Source organism: Orycteropus afer, unplaced genomic scaffold, assembly GCF_000298275.1.
Source record: "Orycteropus afer afer isolate SDZICR_OR568_19922 unplaced genomic scaffold, OryAfe1.0 scaffold00293, whole genome shotgun sequence".
Lineage (NCBI taxonomy): Eukaryota > Metazoa > Chordata > Mammalia > Tubulidentata > Orycteropodidae > Orycteropus > Orycteropus afer.
Window position 1 is genome coordinate 2,225,441 of NW_006921880.1, and position 21,275 is coordinate 2,246,715.

The following is a 21,275-nucleotide window of genomic DNA, read 5'->3' on the forward strand; positions in this document are numbered from 1 at the left end:
CCAGGGGAGGATGGGAAGGGGAGGAGAGCACTGTTAGATAGGTAGAGATGAGTATTGATTTGAGTGAAGAGAAGGGCAATGTACCAAATGTGAGTAATCAACACAATGGCATTTGAGGAAGAGGAAGACAGAGAGGGGTACGTGGGGGATACAGACATCAGAGATGAACCCTTTTGCACATACAGTACTGCGTTGTCAGTGAAGGCAAACATGGATATATGGGTGGACAGGCTGAACTATTAGGTATGTCTGTGCAGGGAAGAGTGTGCCCAAGACCATGTATAGGGTTGGCAGACAGTGTTTCTACAAGTGCATTTGTATGTTCTGTAAGAATTCCCAGGTATATAGTAGAGCTGACAATGGGCAAGGTTGTAGTCAGTTCTTGGCCACAGCCAGCTATCCAGAGGGAGCAAGTAATTGGACCTATGGGCTTGAGACCATAGTCGCAGGGGACATCAAGCTTAATTGACATAACATACTGTACAAAAGCGTCGTTCCACATCCTACTTTGGCTAGTATCAACTGGGATCTTAAAAGCTTGCAAGCAGCCATCTGGATGCAACAATGGGTCTCTCCTCATCCAGAGCAAAGAAGAATGAAGAAAACCAAACATACATGGAAACAATGAGTCCAAGCAACTGGTACACCATGTGATACTCAGCCTATATGACTATGAGACCAGAAGAACTAGATGGTGCCTGGCTATCACTGTCAACCACTTGGAGGGGGATTTATGTAGGAGACCTTGGATAGAATGGGAGAACAATGTGGAACAAAATGGAAAGTCATTTAAAAAAAAAAAAAAAAAAGGGACCAGGTTTGCTGGTCTGATGGAGCCTGATGGAACCACTGAGACTATGACCCCTAGTTGCCCTTTAGGTCTGGAATTGAATCCACTCCTGTGGCTTCCAGCCAAAAAAAAGACAGGCATATGAGCTGAACTTTCTATTAGGTAGATATACTCCTTGGAGAGATCAGTCATGGGAGAATAGAAGGTCTGTGCATGCATAGGGAGATAGCTCAGGGGGCAGGAGTGCATGGGAGGGAAGAACATAGGGAAGAGGTAACTCTGGGAAAGAAGTGGGAGGAGAGCTGTTGCATTGTGGTAAATTCTAGTCACTGTCATGAGACAGGTGTATTTAAGCTGCTGTATGGAAAATGAATTTGCTCTGTGAACTTTCACACAAATCACAATAAAAATTAAAAAATAAAAAATAAATGTACACCAGAATGGTGTCAATATTGTAGAGGAAATTAGAATTCAGTATATGAACTTTCTCCCTATTTTAACTTTGTAAAGAATTGTCTGTAAATCAGATAATCTCTGTTATATTTCTGTTAATTATTTCAGCTTTTACAATAGTACATTTCATGTCAATTTGCTTTTCTTAAGAGATTGTTTACCTTGAAGATATAGTATAGTGATTTTGAAAATTCTTTACCAGGATTAATTTACTTTAATAATATAGGATCTGTAATATATAATAATGTTTTTTAAAAAATTGCTTCTTTTTTTTTTTTTTAGTTGTAGTTAAATCTTGTTTATTTGTAGATGGTCTATAGCAAATGGATTCCAAATTACCTTTGATAGTACTTTTTGTTTATTTCATGATAAATGGCAAAGAAATTGAAGTTGTCATGGATTCCATTGTACTTGAATCAGTAGGCAACACTCGTGGAAATAGCAGTCAAGAAATAAATTACGTACCGCATTGGAAAAATCTGCTGAAAGACTTGCTTAAAATGTTGAAAAGATGTCACTTGGATGAATAACATGAGCCTGACCCCAAGCCATATCTTTTCAGTCACCTCTTAGGCATGTAAAAGCTAGACAGTGAAAAAGGAAGACAGGAATCGAAGCACTCAAATTGGTGTTGGCGAAGAATATTGACTATACCATGGACTGCCAGAAGAATGTACAGATCAGTTTTGGGGGAAGTACATCCAGAATACTCCTTTGAAATGAAGATGGCGAGATTCCATCTTGGTTACTTTGGACATCAAGAAAGACCAGTCACTAGAAAAAGAGATCATTTTTGGTGATGTAGAGGGTCAGTGAAAACAAGAGAAACTCTCCATGAGATGAGTTGCTACAATAGCTGCAACAATGGGCTCAAACGTACCAACAATTGTGAGGATGGCATAGGGTGAAGCAGTGTTTTGTATGTAAGGGCCCCATGAGTCTGAACTGACTCCCTGACCCGCAAACAACAATAGCAACAGTTTAATACTTAGTTGACAAAAACAAGATCTTTATTTACTGTAAATAAACAAAAACTACAAAGTAGAATTTAAGTCAAACTCGTTAATTGCTATCAAATTGATTGCAACTCCTGGTGACCCCCTGCGTGCAGAGTAGAACTGCTCCATTAAGTTTTCGAGCCTGTGACTCGGTCATAGGCCTTACTTCCAAGGCATCTCTGGATGATTTCACACCAGCAGACTTTCAGCTAGTTGTTAAAACGCTTAACTCCACCACCCAGGGATTCCATCATGCTTACTACATCCTTGCTATTAGTTTCTGTGGAAGCAAGCCTTAGGCCATTTTCTCTGCAATTGGGATGGGAATATGATTAAGTATGGGTGGTAGGGAGGAACAGAAGCGGTAGAAGTGTAGGCCAGTAGGTTAGAGTTTGAAGATCAGATTGTTAACTTGCAAAAAACTATGACTAAGAAGATAGAATAAGATACAAAGCCAAAGTTTAGGAAAAGAATCTAGAGATTCTGAGACTATGACTATCCTAGAGAACTCTCAGAGGTTAGGAAAGCCCCAGGAATGGCAAGCTAAGCAGGACTAGAAGATAAGCTATTGCTTCATTGAGAAGATAGAATAAAATGTAAGTTTTTTATAGTATTTGTCTCAAGTACAGGTATGCGCCCGCATAATGTCTGTCCTGGCAAAGTCCAACCACATATACATCCATAGGCCAAGGAGGAGGGGTTTGCTTGGAAGAGCACCTGGACACGGGGCCAGTGCCCAGTTTGTGGTGCTATGGCAGCCTCAGCTCAGCCCATGGCTGCCACAGCTTGACTGCAGCCACAGTGGCATGGCTGCCGTAACTCCTATGGCTGCTGCTGGCATATGCCCTGCCCAGTCACCCTGCAGGTTAGTTTCTGCTGGGATACACTGGGCTGTGACTGTTCCACTCCATGTCTCGGGGCTTCTAATTCTCACCAAGTTCCCTGGGACGGCTGGGAGGATGCCACGTGCCCAGAGCAGCCTGTTGCAGGTGCAAGTTTGCAAACTCCAAGGCTTAGGGTGCTAACAGAGGTCCAGACAGCTTGTGCATGGGTTAGTTTATTATATGTGTATTGTATATATATGAACATACATACTATATGCAATAAAATGTTCATACAACATCCAAACCACGTAACATCCTATTTCACAGAACTTATTGTGGACATTAAGTGACACATGCCTATCCATAATCATCTTTCCCTCCACTGTTGGCACTTCAGGGTACTAATAGGACTGATACATTTTATGATAAAATGAGAATCAAGAAAGCCATTGGTATTTTCCTTAATATATCATATTTCTTCTCATGATAAGTCCTGACTCACTGCCTCCCATCAGGGAGCGTTCTTCCCACCGAAGTGCTCTTTGCTATTATGTTCTTGACTTCATTATCACAGACTTTTCAGTACTTTTTGCCTACCTCTGCCCAAGGAATTCTGTGCATGCTGTGGGGGAAAAAACACAACCACTTGGTAAGGTTTCTGAGTATGAGAATATAAACAAAAATTTTAAAGTTTACAAATTACACTATATATTTTAAGAGTTTCACTATTAAACATATCTTCTTTGATCTGCTTCTCATAGGCCAGTTTTGGTCTCTTCTCAGTTATGCAGCCCACCAAATCATGGACCTTAGGAATTTAGATTTATAAGGATTTTGTTGTGGGAGCAAACAGCTTCTCCTGGTCCACCACTGATTTATCTTGTAAAAGTGATTCAACTCCTTCATCTCTGCAAGATAAAGATTTTTTTAAAAAAGAAAAATCTTAAAAGCAGCCAGAGGAAAAAATACTACTTTGCAAAGAACAATAGTAATTCTCATAACTGACTTCTTAACAGAATTAATGGAAACCAAGCAACAATGGAATTACATATTTGAAGATTTGAAGTACCAAAAAATAATATTTGTTGACCTGGAATTCTATACTTAGCAAGAAGATCTTTCAGAAGTGGAGATGAAATGAAGACATTTTTTAAATTAACAAAATCTAGAAAATGTATCAGGCCTGTACTAAAAGGAATATTAGTGTTCTTCAGACCAAAGGAAAATTATCTCATCTGGAACCTCAGAGATTCAGGAAGTAAATGAGAAGGGCAAATATTTGGGGTAAAATTATGTGTGTATATGTATATATATATATATAGACTGTACAAAACAAAACCATCTTGATTACAGATTTAGAGAGAATTAAAGCGCAAGGAAAACAGCATAGTGGGAGGGGAATTTATATGGGTTAAAAATATTATGCTACTAATAGATGTAAATATAAACATACAGAAAGGTTGAAAGCAAAAGGCTGGAAGAAACACCAAAAGAAAGCTGATATACCTATATTAATAACAAAATAGGCTTTTGGGCAACAAGCATTACTAGAAAGAACAAAGAACATTTCTTAGTGATAAAAGGTTCAGTTCATCAGGAAGATAAACAAATCTAAATTGTTTGCATCTAAAAGAATAGTCTTAAAATATATGAGGCAAAGGTTGCTAGAATTAAAAGGAGAAATAACGAACTTAACAGTCATAATGGGAGATTTTATTATACTTCTCTCTGTAGTTAGCAGACCAAAAAAAAAAAAAAAAATCAGTAAGGCTGTAGACTTTAAAATCATCTGATTAACAGCTATAGCTATAGACTTTTAAAATCATATGATTAACAACTCTGAACTGATGTATATATATGTAACCCTGTGTCCCATGATTTCAGAATATACATTCTTTTCAACTGCACATAGAATACTTATCAAAATCGATAAAGTGTCATTAAATTTAAAAATATTTAAATAATACAAAGTATGCTCTCTGACTACATGACTTATAGAAATCAGCAACAAATAGATAGCTAGAAAATCCTGTGTGTTTGGAAATAAATAAATAAACTTTTAAATGACCCGTAGGTTAATGAAGAAACCACAGTTGAAGTCAGAAGACATTTTGAACTGACTTATCATGAAAATATGACATATGAAGATGTACAGGATGTAGCAAAAATTGTGTGGAAAGTACATATACAGCCTTAAATGTATAAAATAGAAAATAAAGGCTGAAATGAATGATCTAAGCATCCATCTCAAGAACCTAGGGAAACAACAGCCAATTAAACTCAAAGAATGTAGAAGGAAGGAAATAATTAAGAGCAGAAATCAACATAATAAAAGAAAACAAAATACCATAGGGAGGATTAACAAAGCCAGAAGTTGGTTCTTAGTTTTCTCAAATAAAATTGATAAACCTCTATAAGATTGTTTTAAGAAAAGAAAAGGAATCATGAATTTAAAAATGAGGTATCACTATAGATCCTATACCTACGTTGTTGTTGTTATGTGCCATCAAGTCGGACCGATGGACATTAAAAATGGAAGACATCTTATAAACAAATTTTGGAACCAATTTTGATCTTAATATATTTTGAAGTACCTGAAATTTTCTTCTCTCAAAATAGGCACAGCAGCAGAAAACTTTCAGTGTGGCTCTGCAGAAACAAAATAATGTAAAATTTGGGAAGAATCTGTATATAAACAATGATAGAATTCCAGGAGAAAGGAATGAAGATGGATTGAAGCATGCACTTGAGGAAGAGGATGAGAGTGAAGAGGAGGTGATGGAATTTCTTTCTTTATAAATCTAGAAACCTTGAAATTGATTTTAAATATTGAATTTCTTTCAAACTCTATATGTGAATACATTTTCTAGTTCTATTACTTTTTTTTAGGAGCTCTGGTAGCGTAGTGCCTAAGGCACTTGACTGCTGACCAGAAGGCTGGTGGTTCAAACCCACCAGCCACTCCTCTGAAGGAAGATGGGGCAATCTACTTCCGTAGTTGATACTGCCTTGGAAACCCAAGGAAGGGTCGCTGTGAGTCGGGGCCAACTTGACGGCACATAACAACAACAACAGCAATTACTTTTTTTATTCTTTACATGAAGTCTTCTGTTGAGCTTACCTTTTATCTTGACCTTTGAATTCGCTTAATATGATCCCTGTTTTTTGAATATGTGTGAATTTTCCATTTACTAATTCTATTTTCCATGTAATCTTCATATCTTTTTTATCAACTAGGTATATCTTTTTTATGTTGATTTCTGCTCTTAATTATTCCCTTTCTTCTACATTCTTTGAGTTTAATTGGCTGTTGTTTCTCTAGTTTCTTGAGATGGCTACTTAGATCATTAATTTAACCTTTATTTTCTAATTTATACATTTAAAGCTGTAAATGTGCTTTTCAACACAATTTTTTGCTACATCCTGTACACCTTGAGATGTCATACTTCATGATAAGTCAGTTCAAAATGTCTTCTGATTTCAACTGTGGTTTCTTCATTGACCTTTAGGTCATTTAAAAGTCTTTCTTAAAACCTTAGAACAGTCAACAGTGATGATAAACATATAAGAATAAACCACTGAACAAATATAAAAGCAAAATAAAAAATGCATTGTATTTATATTGTGTGCTTTTTATGGGAGAATTGCATAAATGTTTTAATATGTAGTCCATGATTCTCCTTGTCTGTGTTTAACATTACATTTTCCAATAGAGGGCTAGTAGTTTGACCTATAGTTTTAAAACAAGAGTTTTATTTTTCAGGTCTTAACTGTTCAGGATCTTGTTGATTTCTCCCCAGTTTACCGATGTTTGCACATTTATTCTGTTTTGGTAAGTATGTTTTTGACATATTAAGATGTGTATAAATTTTAGGACTGTTTTTCAAAAGGCTGACTATCTGCTCAGCAAGATGTAAATAGTCACACAACAAATATTTGTGGAATATTCTTTGTGTGTAAGTCACATTTTTTTTTAACTTATCACAATCTACTTTAAAGTTTATACCGTTTCATGTATATTATAAGAACCTTACAATAGTGTACTTTAATTTCTCCCTTCTTGCCTTTGTACTTTTGAGAGATATAATTCAGTCTGTAAAATTCTATCCTTTAGCCCCTCAAAATTCATGTCTTTCCCCTGTGCAAAACATCCACTCTCTCATTCATCCTGTAACCTCTTAACCTATTCTAGCATCAACTCTTAAGTCCAGAATCTCATCTGAATTATCTGAATCCAGTATGGGTGAGACTCTGAGTGTGTTCCATCTTGGGGCAATATTTTTCCCCATCTATGGACCTGTGAAACCTAGAATACAACTTTTCTGCTTCCAGAGTTCAATGACGGGACAGGCACAAGATAGACATCCCTATTCCAAAAGGGAGAAATAGGAAGGAAAGGAGTCAAGGATACCAAGCAAGTTCGAAACCCAGCAGGGAAAATCTCATTAGCTCTTAAATCTTGAAAATAATCCTCTGTTCTCTGGGTCCTTCTGGGCAATAGCCCTTCTCTCTGGACTGTGGGCATTGGCCATGTTCTCTATATTTTGGCTGGAGGCCTTTCAGGCCTGGTCATCAGCCCTGCCTTCCATGATTCTGGAATGGCGGCCCTACCTCTTCGACTTTGAGTAGCTCCATTCACTTGGTCCATCTGAGCAGTGACCCTGCTCCCAGCTCTTGGTGACCCTATTCTTCTGCCCACTGGAAAGGCAGACCCACCCTCTTGAATTAGAGTGGCCATGACCCTTCTCTTTGAAACTTAGGAGGTAGTGACTCCACCCTTTGAAACTGAGGAAATAGCAGCCCTGCTCCCCTTCCTCCTGCTATGTGCCTTCTGACATGTTTTGGTCTCTAAACTGTTCCTAGGATGGTCCCTTCCTTTTTTTGAAGGATGATCCCTTCCTTTTTTTTGTAGCCATAAGTCTCTATTGGTGTTTTCTGCCTGTGAAATTCCAAGAGGCAGACAACTTTCTTTCATTTCATCCTTTCTCTGTCCTTTCCAGTTTAAGCTGACAGGATTTCTGATGAAGTAGTTGATTAGATCCATCAGTCATGGGCCTAATCTTAGCAAAAGATTGTATAACCACATCCTTGGTGTCGGTTCTAGGTTACTTTCTTAGTTTTTACAATAGAACTTTCCATTTTTTTAAGTTTTGGTGCCTTTTTGCAGTTTTTTTTTTTTTTTTTTTTTAATCTTTGTCTTTCCTCACACAGTATAAGTGGCAAGGAGAAACCATGGCACTCCTTTAAGATTCTGCTTAAAAATCTTCTCAGCCAAGTGTCCAAGTTGATCACTTAGAAGTTCTACAACAAAACATTTTAACATAATTTGGACAAGTTCTTTCCATTTTATAACAAATATCACCTTCCTACCACTATTCAATAACATACTCATCATTTCCTTTTAAAGTCTCACCAGAAACACATTTAACATCCACATATCTAGCAGCATTCTGTTGCTGATGATGGACACTTTCCGTATAGCTCTCTGTTCTTTCTTAGCCCACATCAGACTCACACTTAATGTCCATAATTCTACCAACAGCCTCTTTAAGGCAGGTGAGCTTCTTCCTATCAGACACATCAAAATTCCTGCATCCTCTGCTCATTACTAAATTCCAAAACCTTTTAGTTACTTGTTGGAGCAGCACCTCCTACTCTGATACCAAATTATATCTTAGTTACCTAGTACTGCTATGACACAAGTACCACAAGTGAGTGACTTTGAAGAACAGAAATTTATTTTCTCACAGTTCGGGAGGCTAGAATTTCGAATAAAAGGCATGGCTTTAGGTCCTTCCTTGTCAGTAGCCTGCTGAGGTTCTGGGCATTCTTTGGCATTTCTTGGTGTCTGTCTTTCTGAAGTAATAAGTTGGATAAATGTCAAACTGTTTAAAGTTAACTTTAGTTTTGCTCATCGTCATGATGCCAAACAAGGTTAGTAGCTTGAAACTATAATACCAAATATTTGTTGTTGACATTCAGTGTGAAATGCCGTTCAACATTTGTATTCCAGTTGTTAGAAAATGAAAATAACTCCTTGTAGGTAAAGAAGTTTTAGCAGTGTGTTGTGTGTGTGTGTGTATGCTTATATGTGTGTATTTTTCATTATTCTACTGATTTTATTTTAGGGCAATGAGGAAACATTTGAAAATTACTACAGAAAGCAAAGAAAGAAACAGGCAAGACTAGTATTGCAACCCCAGTCAAATATGGTAAGTATGTACAAATTCTGAATTGGTTATGTTGTCACTTTTTGCTTTAATTTCTTTAGAGCATGTATCACTATTCATTCAACAATAAATATTTATTGAACACCTACCATTTCTCAAATCATTAGCTTAGGTGCTAAGAGTATAGCAGTGAACAAAATAGGTAAGTGCCTTCTCTTAAAAAGCTTACATTCTATAAGAGAATATAGATAGTGAACAAATTAGATAGTGAATAAATACAAAGATACTAAATGAAAAGTTAATATATAAAATGTCAAGGAGTTATAATTGCTATGAAGGAGAGATTAATTTCTGACAATATGGTATACTGTGTACCTTGATTAACCTTCCCACTGAAAAAACAACTAAAAGTGGTGGAACCCCTGAGACTATGCCCCTAGCTGTTCTTCAGGTCTGGAATTGAACCCACTCCTGTGGCTTCCAGCCAAACAAGAGACAGGCATATTAGCTGAACATTTACATTAGCTAGATATACTCCTTGGAGAGATCAATCATGGGAGAATAGAAGGGCTATGCACAGGGAGACAGCTCGGGGTGCATGGGTGCATGGGAGGGAAGAACACAGGGAAGAGGTGGCTATGGGGAGGAAGTGGGAGTAGAGCTGTTGCATTGTGGGGAATTGCAGTCAGTGTCATGAGACAAAGTATATGTGAACTGCTGTGTGGAAGATGAATTTGCTCTGTAAACTTTCACCCAAATCACAATAAAAAAAAAAATTTTGTCTCAAGACATGGACTGTAATCTCCCACAATGCAATAGCTCTCCTCCCACTTTGTCCCTATAGCCACCTCTTCCTTGTGTCCATCCCTCCCATGCACTCCTGCCCCCTGAGCTGTCTCCCTGTGTGTACACAGCCCTTCTATTCTCCCATGGTTGATCTATCCAAGGAAGTGTATCTACCTAATGGAAATGTTCAGCTCATATGCCTGTCTTTTGTTTGGCTGGAAGCCACAGGAGTAGGTTCAATTCCAGACCTGAAGGGCAGCTGGGGGCCATAGTCTCAGGGGTTCCACCAGGCTCTATCAGATCAGCAAACCTGGTCCCTTTATTTGTTTTTTTAAATGATTTTGAGTTTGTTTCATATTGTTCTCCCACTCCATCCAGGATCTCCCACATAGATCCCCATCCAGGTGGTTGACAGTGGTAGCTGGGCACCATCTAGTTCTTCTGATCTCATAGTCATATAGGCTGAGGATCACATGGTGTACCAGTCCCTTGAACTGATAGTTTCCATGCATCTTTGGTTTTCTTCATTATTCTTTGCTCTGGATGAGGAGAGACCCATTGTTGCATCCAGGTGGCCACTTGCAAGCTTTTAAGATCCCAGTCACTACTCACCAAAGTAGGATGTGGAACAGTGTTTTTGTGTAGTATGTTATGCCAATTGAGCTCAATGTCCCCTGCAACCATGGTCCCAAGCCCACAGGCCCAGCTACTTCCTCCCTCTGCATAGCTTGCTTTGGCTTGTCAGCTGTACTATATACCTGGAAATTCTTATAGAATATATAAATACACTTGTGGAAACATTGTCTGCCAACCCTATACATGGTCATGGGCACACTCCCAGCTGCACAGACATACCTAATAGTTCAGCCTGTCCACCATCTATCCACCTGTAGTTCAGTGTTTGCTATCACTGACAAAGCAGTATTGTGTGTGCAAAAGGGTTCATCTTTGTTGTCTTTACTTCCCATACACCTCTCTATGTCTTCCCTTTCCTCAATGCCACCATGTCGATCACTCACATTTGGTACATTGCCCTTCTCTTCCCCCAAATCAATCTAGCAGTGTTCCGTCCCTGCTCCTCCCAGCCCTGGTAACCAACAAAGAAAATTTCCTTTCATATACAAACCTTTCCTTGACTTTTTACCATAACAGAGTAATACAATATTTGTCCTTCTGTGATTGATTTATTTCACTCACAGATAGATGTTTTTTTTTTTTTTTTACAAATTGGAGGTTTGTGACAACTGTGTGTTGAAGTCTCTCGGCACCATTTTTCTTATACGTGTTCAATTTGTGTCTCTGTCACACTTTGGTACTTCTCATAATGTTTCAGACCTTTTCATAATGCAATTGCACACTTAATAGACAATGGTAATAGGGTAAATATAACTTCCATATGCACTGGGAAACCAGAAAATTTGTGTGATTCACTTTATTGTGATACTTACTTTACTGTGGTTGTCTGGGACTGAACCTGCAATAGCTCCAAGGTATGCCTGTATTGCTAGTGAAATGAGGGCAAAGATAGACATTTTCAGACAGAGAAGAGCAGAATTTGTCACCAACACACCCTTACTAAGGAAATTCTAAAGCATATACTTCAGACAGAAAGAAAGTGACGCCAAATCGAAGTATGAAAGAGGGCTTTGAACTGCTTCTTCTAGTTCAGTTATGGCCAGTGCAGCAAAACTGGAATGGGCCTGAATTTGTAAATATGTACATGTACTGGAGTGATAACTGAAACGGGAAAAATTAAGGGTTAACACCCTGCTAGAAACTTAATCTCCTTCTTTGCAGAACAAGGGCAGTAAATTGCGTAGTAACTAAATCTCTTGACCTGCAGAGTTGTAAACAGAGGTATCCAGCTCAAAGATGGCAGAGAACTCACCACTTTGAATTCGGATTGCTCTCCACAGTCCTGGCAATAACCCAGTCACCCTAATCAAGCTCCTGAAAGAGCTTACTATGCCTCTTCTGCATCTCGCATTCCAAGGCTTTGACCCATTATTTTTCCTGTTCTGGTTATAGGTCTGGTACACTCATATTTTACTAATTCAGATCTGTCCCGATTTCACTGTATTGGCCGTGACTGAACTGGTTCAAAGCCTGGTATAAGAAAATGTAAATAAATGGAGAAATCTGTATTTACTTTACAAAATAATATCAATAAAGTCTTCTGGGTAGGATGAAAATATACAACAACAATAGCATAAACATTGGAATGGGATGGAAGTTAATGAAATTAAACTATTACATAGTTTCAGAAATGTCCAGGAGAAAAGTAAAAATACTGATTAATTTTAGAGTTTGATTACTTAATACATAATGCAGTTTCTACAGTAACCATAAAAGATTAGAAACAGAGTATATAACTTTCATATAGTAGAGGGTAAAAGACTAGAATGATAAAAAATAAAATATTCATTTTTCATCTTCAGAAAACAATAGGGGGCAGCATGTGCATTGCATAGTAACTAAATCTCTTGCCCAGCAGAGTTATAAAGAGAGGTACCAGCTCAAAGATGGCAGACTGCACCAGTGTTTTTGTTACATAGTGCCACTCTAACAGGAATATAACAAGTGGATGGCTTTAGCAAACAGGGATTTTATTCTCTTACATGTTATTGTTATGTGCCATCAAGTCGAACCCAACTCATAGTGACCCCTCCTTGGGTTTCCAAGGCAGTGTCACTACGGAGGTAGATTGCCCCATCTTCCTTCCAAGGAGTGGCTGATGGGTTTGAACCACCAGGCTTCTGGTTAGCAGTCAAGTGCCTTAGGCACTATGCTACGAGAGCTCCCTCTCTTACAGTTTAGGAGGTTAGAAGTCTGAGCTCAAAGTGCCAGCTCTAGGGGCTGGGTGAAAGGCCCTTGACCTTGGGGTTCAGCTCTGCCTCTTGCTCCCAGCTCACTGAAGCTAGAAGCTTCTCTTAACTCAGGCAGCTGCTGGGTGCTGAGGCTGACAAACCCAAGGTTGAAAAATAAAATGGCACAGTCCCAGGATTACCAAACAACATGGCAGGCCACTAGTTCAAATCCAGATACAGTCCCAAGAGTGGCAGGAAGCATGGCAGGCTGCTGAATGAACACTCAGCTACATGCAGGGTCCAAGTGTGCCAAAAAACTGCAAAGATCTTTCTCAGTGCTGCTTTTTATACGCTGGACGCAGACCACAGCCCTAAGGCAGCTACTCAGCTGCTCCAGTAGATTCTACCATGGAGTTGATTACCAGGCTCATCATGGGGAATAACTACATCCAGCTGCCAGCCACTCAAAACCAGGCCCAGCCAAGCTGACACACAACCTTAACTACCACAGTGCTTCTTAAAGTTGATAAAATGTGGTAATTCTAAACCTGTAAGCATTTTAAAACATTGACTCAGAATATTTAAAGCAAAATGTCTAGAAGTACAAGGAGAAATAGAGAAATCTGCTAGTGGATTTTTAACTAAAATACTTCTCACTATCTTGTAAATTAGACAGATAGAAAATCAGTAGGAATGTAAAACATTATTAACAGGCTTAACCTGATAAAATATGTAAAATCCTGTTCTCAACAACTGTAGAAACATACTCTTTTCAAGTGCACATAGAATATCATAAAAAAAGGTTACCACATACTATGCTATTAAGCAAGAAGGAGCTCTGGTAACACAGTAGTTAAAGCGTTCAGCTGCTAACTCAGAGGTTGGTAGTTTAAACCCACCTGCCACTCTGTGGGAGAAAGGTAAGACAGCCAGCTTCCATAAAGATTTACAGCTTTGGAAACCCTATGGATCAGTTAGTTCTACTCTGACCTAATGGGTCACTATGATAGTTGTGGGCTTATAAGGCAAGTATCAGGAAACATCAAAGATATGGTGTCATACAGACTATGTTCACTGATCAGAATGCTCTGAAGGTAAGAAAGTAACAACTTCTCTCAAAAGCCTGAAAATTATGATCACATTTATGAGATATGCAAAAAATTTAACTGGTTTATTATAAGTTAATGTAAATGAACTTATTTGAAATAATTCAGGTTTCATAATGAATTTTTATGAATGAAAATCAAATAAATATTTTCCTATTTTTAATATATTTACTATTTTGTGAAAATGGTAAATATCTTAAAATTATTAACATATGCAATTATAGACCATCTTTAAGGAGTTTGATGTTTAACTGTGAATCAGTTATTTATGATGCAAAGTTATTTTTTGCAGAAAGATATAATGATCTGAGTACTATTTTTGAAAGTATCACTCTGACTGCTGTATGGAAGGAAAATAGATCATAGAGTATAAGCCTGGATGAGCTCAAGATGGTGGCTTGAACTAGCCTGCTGAGAACAGGGTTCTGCAATCATAGTTAACTTGTTTGTTGTCTATTTAGCTCCTTTCAAATGGCAGTTTCATTAAGGGTAAGGACTTTGTTATTTACTGATGTATCCTTTGTGTCTAGAAAAGTATATAGCATATAGTAGGCTCTTAATAAATATTTGTTAAATGAATGAATGTTGTAGTGTCTTAGAACGTAATGTTATTGGTGTTTATTTGCTTTAAATTAATTTTTATTTTTTATTTAAAGCATGAAACAGTTGATGGCTATAGAAGATATTTCACTCAAATTATAGGGTATGTATTTAATATGGAAATAACTTTATTATAATTTTATATTTTATTAATTGCCAGAAATAATTATTTTCTATTTGTAATTTTTTTTCTCTCTCTAACACATACTATGTTGGTAATTACTTTTTTAGGTTCTTTGTGGTGGAAGATCACATTTTACATGTGACCCAGGGGTTAGTAACCAGGGCATACACTGATGAACTTTGGAACATGGCCCTCTCAAAGATAATTGCTGTCCTTAGAGCTCATTCAGTAAGTCAGACAATTTGTGTTAATAAAGAGGAAAATGTTTCTTCCATCATCCTATATTTTTTGTAATTGCTTAGATTTTTTAATGCCAGGCTTTTGTTTGTCTGGTAGTATCAGACTGTGATTTTGCAACTGACTGGGACATCTCAAGACACGTTTAGTCCAGCTTTATAGAAAATGAAGAATTAAGCAGGTCTCATTAGTCTCAACTGACCTCTTCATTAGATCACCGGGCAGCACTGTGAAGAAAGGATTTTTAATTATCATTCCAAATTCTTTTTTTCCAGAATAAAACCCACCATTAAAACTCAATAGAACATGTTCTTCGATGTTTACAACTTCTTTGTAGTAATACTCCACAATTATGAATTTCTTAAAAAATGCAATTGTGAGAATTTAAACTTATTTTGAAATAATGAACTTTTATGTATTAAACCTTTATGAATTAAAGTCAAATGATCAAATATTTTTTAATATGCTTTTTGTGGGAATAATGAACATGTTGGTAGTAGGAAAATTATTGAAATAAATTGTTCAGTGTAGACCTTTCCTTAAGGCAGTTTTAGTAGTTTACCTATTTAAAATATTTTAATCTCTTAACATTTATAATAATCTTATCACTGATAACAGAGGTTTAAAATATTTTGGAGGAAGATTGTTAACTTACATGATACTTAGACTATAAATATACTGCATTTTTATTTGTCAGGTGTATGAACTCTTGATACCACTATTTAGCCAATGAACTACGTACAGCTTTTTATAACATACTAATAAAGAATACATTTTGTCATGGTTTATATTCACATCAGCTCTGAACATACTAAATTATAGTATATCCCAAAAAACCAAATCCATTGTCATCAAAACAATTATGACTCATAGCAGCCCTATAGGAAAGAGTTGCACTGTCCTGAATAAGGAAGACCGAAGAAGAGTTGATACTTTTGAGTTGTTGTTGTTGTTGTTATTAAGTGCCGTCGAGTCGTTTCCGACTCATAGCGACCCCATGCACAGCAGAACGAAACACTGCCTGATCCCGCACCAGCCCCGCAATCCCTGCTATACTCGAGCCCATCATCGCAGCCACTGTATCAACCCATCTCGTTGAAGGCCTCCCCCTCTTTCGTTGACCCTCCACCCTACCAAGCATGACATCCTTCTCCAGGGAATGGTCCCTTCTTACAACATGACCAAAATAGGTGAGACGAAGTCTGGCCATTCTTGCTTCCAAGGAGCATTCTGGCTGCACTTCCTCCAGGACAGATCTGTTAGTTCTTTTAGCAGTCCATGGTACTTTCAGCATTCTTCGCCAGCGCCACAACTCAAAAGCATCAACTCTTCTTCGGTCTTCCCTATTCATAGTCCAGCTCTCACATGCATACAAGGTGATTGGAAATATTATGGCTTGTGTCAGGCGCACCTTAGTCGTTGTGGTGCTGGCAAAAAAGGCTAAAAGTACCATGGACTGCTGAAAGAACTAACAGATCTGTCCTGGAGGAAGTGCACCCAAAATGCTCCTTGGAAGCAAGAATGGCCAGACTTCGTCTCACCTATTTTGGTCATGTTGTCAGAAGGGACCATTCCCTGGAGGAGGATGTCATGCTTGGTAGGGTGGAGGGTCGACGAAAGAGGGGGAGGCCTTCAACGAGATGGACTGACACAGTGGCTGCAATGATGGGCTAGAGTATAGCAGGGATCATGGAGCTGGCGTGGGATCGGGCAGTGTTTCATTCTGCTATGCATGGGGTCACAATGAGTTGGAAACAACTCGACGGCACCTAACAACAACAACAAGAAGCACGGTCCTGTAGGATTTTCAAGGCTGTAAATCTTTATGGAAGCACACTGCTGCATCTTTCTCCCACAGAGTGGCTGGTGGATTTAAATCCTCAACCTTTCAGTTATCAACCAAGCACTTAATCACTGCACCACCGCAAACCCAAACCCACTGCCATCGAGTCAATTCCAACTCATAATGACCCCCACTGGGTTTCCAAGGCTGTGAATCTTTACGGAAACAGATTGCCTCTTCTTCCTTCCACAGAGCAGCTGGTCAGTTTGAACCACCAACCTTCTGGTTGGTAGCCAAATGCCTTACCCACTACACCACCAGAGCTGCTTACTGTACCACCAACATACTTCCTATTATTTCCATGAAGTTATAACATAATAAGTGTAACATCACACTCAAAATCTTTTTAAATACTTTTAAGTGGGCAATGTGAATTTTACCGTTTGAAATTAATAATTTTCTTTTTGTAACTTTTAAATACGTCATTCTTATGTTGAAAAAATTTAATGTATATGTCTTGTTTATAAGGTGGAGAATAATTGAAAAATTCTGTTTATGGTGATGAAAGATTTGGCAACAGATATTGGTGATGGTTGTACAACATGATTAATGTAATTGGTGTCACTGAATTGTACATGTGAAAAATGTTAAATTGGTGAATTTGTTGCCTATATTTTTACAATATAAAAATTCATGAACTATATAGAAGCCATTTTTAGTGAATTTAAGAGGACTGTTTCCTCTAAAAACTTTTAGAAATATGAGCATCATTGCTTTAATCAAAGTTTGTTGTTGTTGTTGTTGTTATGTGCCGTCGAGTCGGACCCGATTCCTAGTGACCCCTCCTTGCATTTACGAGGTGGTGTCACTACGGCAGTAGATTGCCCAACCTTCCTTCCGAGGAGTGGCTGGTGGGTTTGAACTGCCAGCCTTCTGGTTAGCAGTCATGTGCCTTAGGCAGTACACTACAGAGCTCCCTAATCAAAGTTTAGTATATACAGATTTCAGGAAAAATGTTTTTTATGTAATTGAGTTACTTTAGGTACATCATATTATGATTTTTCCCTAAGAAATTTTACTGAACCGAGAAAACCTGTTGTGGGTCTGACTAAATTTATTATAAGTTTGGCAGATTAAAAAAAAAAAAAAAAGTTAAGTTTTTATTTCTTACACTTTTTAAACAATATTTTTGTTTTTGTTTCCACCCCTACCCCCTTCCCAGTCTTATTGCACTGATCCTGATCTTGTTTTGGAGCTGAAGAATCTCATTGTAATATTTGCAGATACTTTGCAGGTAGGTGGTAGCCTTACAAAGAAATAGCTATTTTGGGCACTTAATGGTATATAAAATATGTTGTTGTTGTTGTTGTTATGTGCCGTCAAGACTCATAGCAACCCCTCCTTGGGTTTCCGAGGCAGTATCACTACAGAAGTAAGATTGCCCAACCTTCTTTCTGAGGAGTGGCAAAATATAGGCACCTCTAATTTGTTTTGATATTCTTGATTCCTTGATGTCATCCCGCAACTCAAATCTATTTTTGAGATGATGGCTAAGTTCATGTGGGATATACTCAAGGTTGTACTTTCGATCTCATGGACTTGTTTTAATTTTCTTTAGCTTCACCTTGACCTTGCATATGAGCAATTGATGGTCTGTTCTGCAGTTGGCCCTTGGCCTCATTCTGACTGATGATATTGAGTGTTTTATTGACTATACAAAGGCATTTTACTGTGTGAATCATAACAGATCATGGATAACATTGTGAAGAATGGTAATTTCATAATACTTAGTTGTGCTCATGCAGAACCTGTACATAGACTAAGAGGCAATTCTTTGAATGGAGCAAAGGAGATACTGCATGGTTTAAAAATCAGGAAAGGTATCAGAGGTATATCCTTTCACGATATGCATTCAATCTGTATGCTCAGCAGATAATCTGAGAAGCTGGACTGTATGGAGAAGAACACAGGATCAGGATTAGAAGAAGACTCATTAGCAACCTGTGATATGCAGATGACACAATTTTGCTTGCTGAAAGCAAAAAGGACTTGAAGCACTTACTGATAAAGATCAAAGACAACAGCCTTCAGTATGGATTACACCTCAACAAAAAGAAAACAAAATTCCTCACAACTGAAACATTAAGCAACCTCATGATCAATGGAGAAAAAGATTGAAATTGTCAAGAATTTAATTTTATTTGGATCCACAGCTAACACCCATGGAAGCAGCAGTCAAGAAGTCAGATGACATGTTGGATATCTGTTTCAAAAGACCTCTTTAAAGTTCAAAAGCAAAGATGTCACCTTGAAGACTAAGGTGTGCCTGACCCATGCCATAGAATTTTTACTGCTTTATATGCATGCAAAAGTTGAAAAATTAAAAAGGGAGACTGAAGAAGAATTGACACATGTGAATTACGGTCTTGGCAAAGAATATTGAATATACTGTGGACTACTAGGAGAACATGGAGCTCTGATGGCATAGTGCCTAAGGCATTTATTTGACTGCTAACCAGAAGTTTGGTGGTAAAACCCACCAGCCACTCTGCAGAAGGAAGACTGGGCAATCTACTTGAACACATGAACAATGTGTTGTTCATTTGTGACAACAAATGTGTCTTTGAAGAGATACAGCCAAAGTGCTCCTTGGAAGTGGCAATGGCAAGACTTTGGTCATATTATCAAGAGGGGCCAGGCTCTGGAGAAGGACATGCTTGGTAAAGTAGAGGGTCAGTGTAAAAGAGGAAGACCCTCAGTGAGACGGTTTGACACAGTGGCTGCAACAGTGGGCTCAAACATAGCAATGATTGTGAAGATGGCGAAGGTCCAGGCACTGTTCTGTTCTGTTGAACATGGGGTTGTTGTGAGTTGGAATCAACTTGATGGCACCTTACTACCACAGTTTGTTTTATTATGGATTAATGGTAGTAAATGAGTAGTAACTAAATGTTTACTTATGTGTTTGTAAGTTTATTTATACCACCTCCTTCCCAGTTAGGAAGCTTGGAAAGAACTTAAATATTGGCCTAATTCAGTTAGAGTAAACTACTTTTGCAATTGAAAAAACAGAAGTAGAATATGTGTGATATAATGGATATTAAGGCAAAGGCCTGAGGTAGACAGGCCTGGGCTTGGAGGCTACTTTTCGATTGGATGTGGCTCTATATTAAGGCCAGGGCCTGAGGTAGGCTGGCCTGGGGCTTGCTTTTCACTTGGATGTAGCTCTTCATTAAGGGCAGGGCCTGAGGTAGGCAGGCTGGGGTCTTGGAGGCTACTTTTCACTTGAGTGTGGTTCTATTAAGGCTGGGACCTGAGGTAGACGGGCAAGGGGCTTGGAGACTGTTTTTCCGCTTGGAGGTGGCCCTGTATTAAGGCTGGGGCCTGAGGTAGGTAGTCCCGGGGATTGGAGGCTGCTTTTCACTTGGGTGTGGCTCTATAGTAAGGCCAGAGGTTGAGGTAGGCAGGCTGGGGTCTTAGAGGCTGTTTTTCAACTAGGTGTGGCAGGGACCTGAGGTAGGCAGGTGCAGAGGGATTAGGAACAACTAAGGGTGATGAGGAGCTCTGGTAGCATAGTGCCTAAGGCATTTGACTGCTAACCAGAAGGCTGGCAGTTCCAACCCATCAGCCACTCCTCGGAAGGAAGGTTGGGCAATCTACTTCCGTAGTGATGCTGCCTTGGAAACCCAAGATGTGGTCACTATGAGTCGGGTCCGACTCGATGGCACGTAACAACAAGGGAGGTGAACTTGTCTGTCAGTTTGTTGTCCTGTGGTGACTTACGTGTTGCTGTGAGGCTGGAGGCTATGCCAACATGTTGCAAAATGCCAGGAGGGTTACCCATGGTAGAGAGGTTTCAGCGGAGCTTTTGGGCTTAGAAAGACTTAAAAGAAGGAAGAGGCCATCCACTTCTCAAAGAATTGGCCAGTGAAAACCTTATGAATAGCAGTGAAACACTGTCTGATTTATTAATGGAAAACTTTATGAATAGCTCTGAAAAACACTGACTGACATTGTGCCAGAAGATGAGCCCATCAAGTCAGAAGGCACTCAAAATTTTGGGAAAAGCTGACTTCTCAGAGTAGAGATGACCTTCATGATACGGATAGAGTAAAGCTTTCAGAACCTCCATTAGCTGATGTGGCGCACAACTCAAAATGAGCAGAAACAGATGCAAACATCCATTAATAATTGGAACATGGAGCATACGAAGTAGGAATCTAGGAAAGTTGGAAGTTGTCAAAAATGAAATAGAACACATAAAGATTGATATCCTAGGCATTAGTAAGCTGAAATGGACTGGTTTTGGTCATTTTGAATCAGACAACCATATGATCTACTGTGCCGAGAATGATAAATTGAAGAAGAATGGTGTGGCATTCATCATCACAAAGACTGTTTCAAGATCTGTCCTGAAATACAACCCTGTCAGTGATAGTATAATATCCATATGCCTACAAGGAAGATGAGTTAGTATTACTATTATCCAAATTCATGTACCAACCACCAAAGCCAAACATGAGGATATTGAAGATTTCTTCCAGCTTCTGCAGTCTGAAATTGATTGAACATGCAGTCAAGTTGTGTTGATTATCAC

General features: G+C 38.5%; 1 protein-coding gene across 1 annotated transcript in view; it reads left to right on the top strand.

Annotated features, from left to right (window-relative positions):
- Positions 1 to 21,275, top strand: part of EXOC6 (exocyst complex component 6) — a 258,977-nt gene that overhangs the window by 71,903 nt on the left and 165,799 nt on the right. Inside the window, exons 7-12 of the mRNA XM_042782364.1 lie at positions 5,685 to 5,840; positions 6,829 to 6,897; positions 9,194 to 9,277; positions 14,591 to 14,637; positions 14,766 to 14,886; positions 17,901 to 17,972. Coding sequence (XP_042638298.1) covers positions 5,685 to 5,840; positions 6,829 to 6,897; positions 9,194 to 9,277; positions 14,591 to 14,637; positions 14,766 to 14,886; positions 17,901 to 17,972 — 549 coding nt within the window. The remainder of the gene's footprint in view (positions 1 to 5,684; positions 5,841 to 6,828; positions 6,898 to 9,193; positions 9,278 to 14,590; positions 14,638 to 14,765; positions 14,887 to 17,900; positions 17,973 to 21,275) is intronic.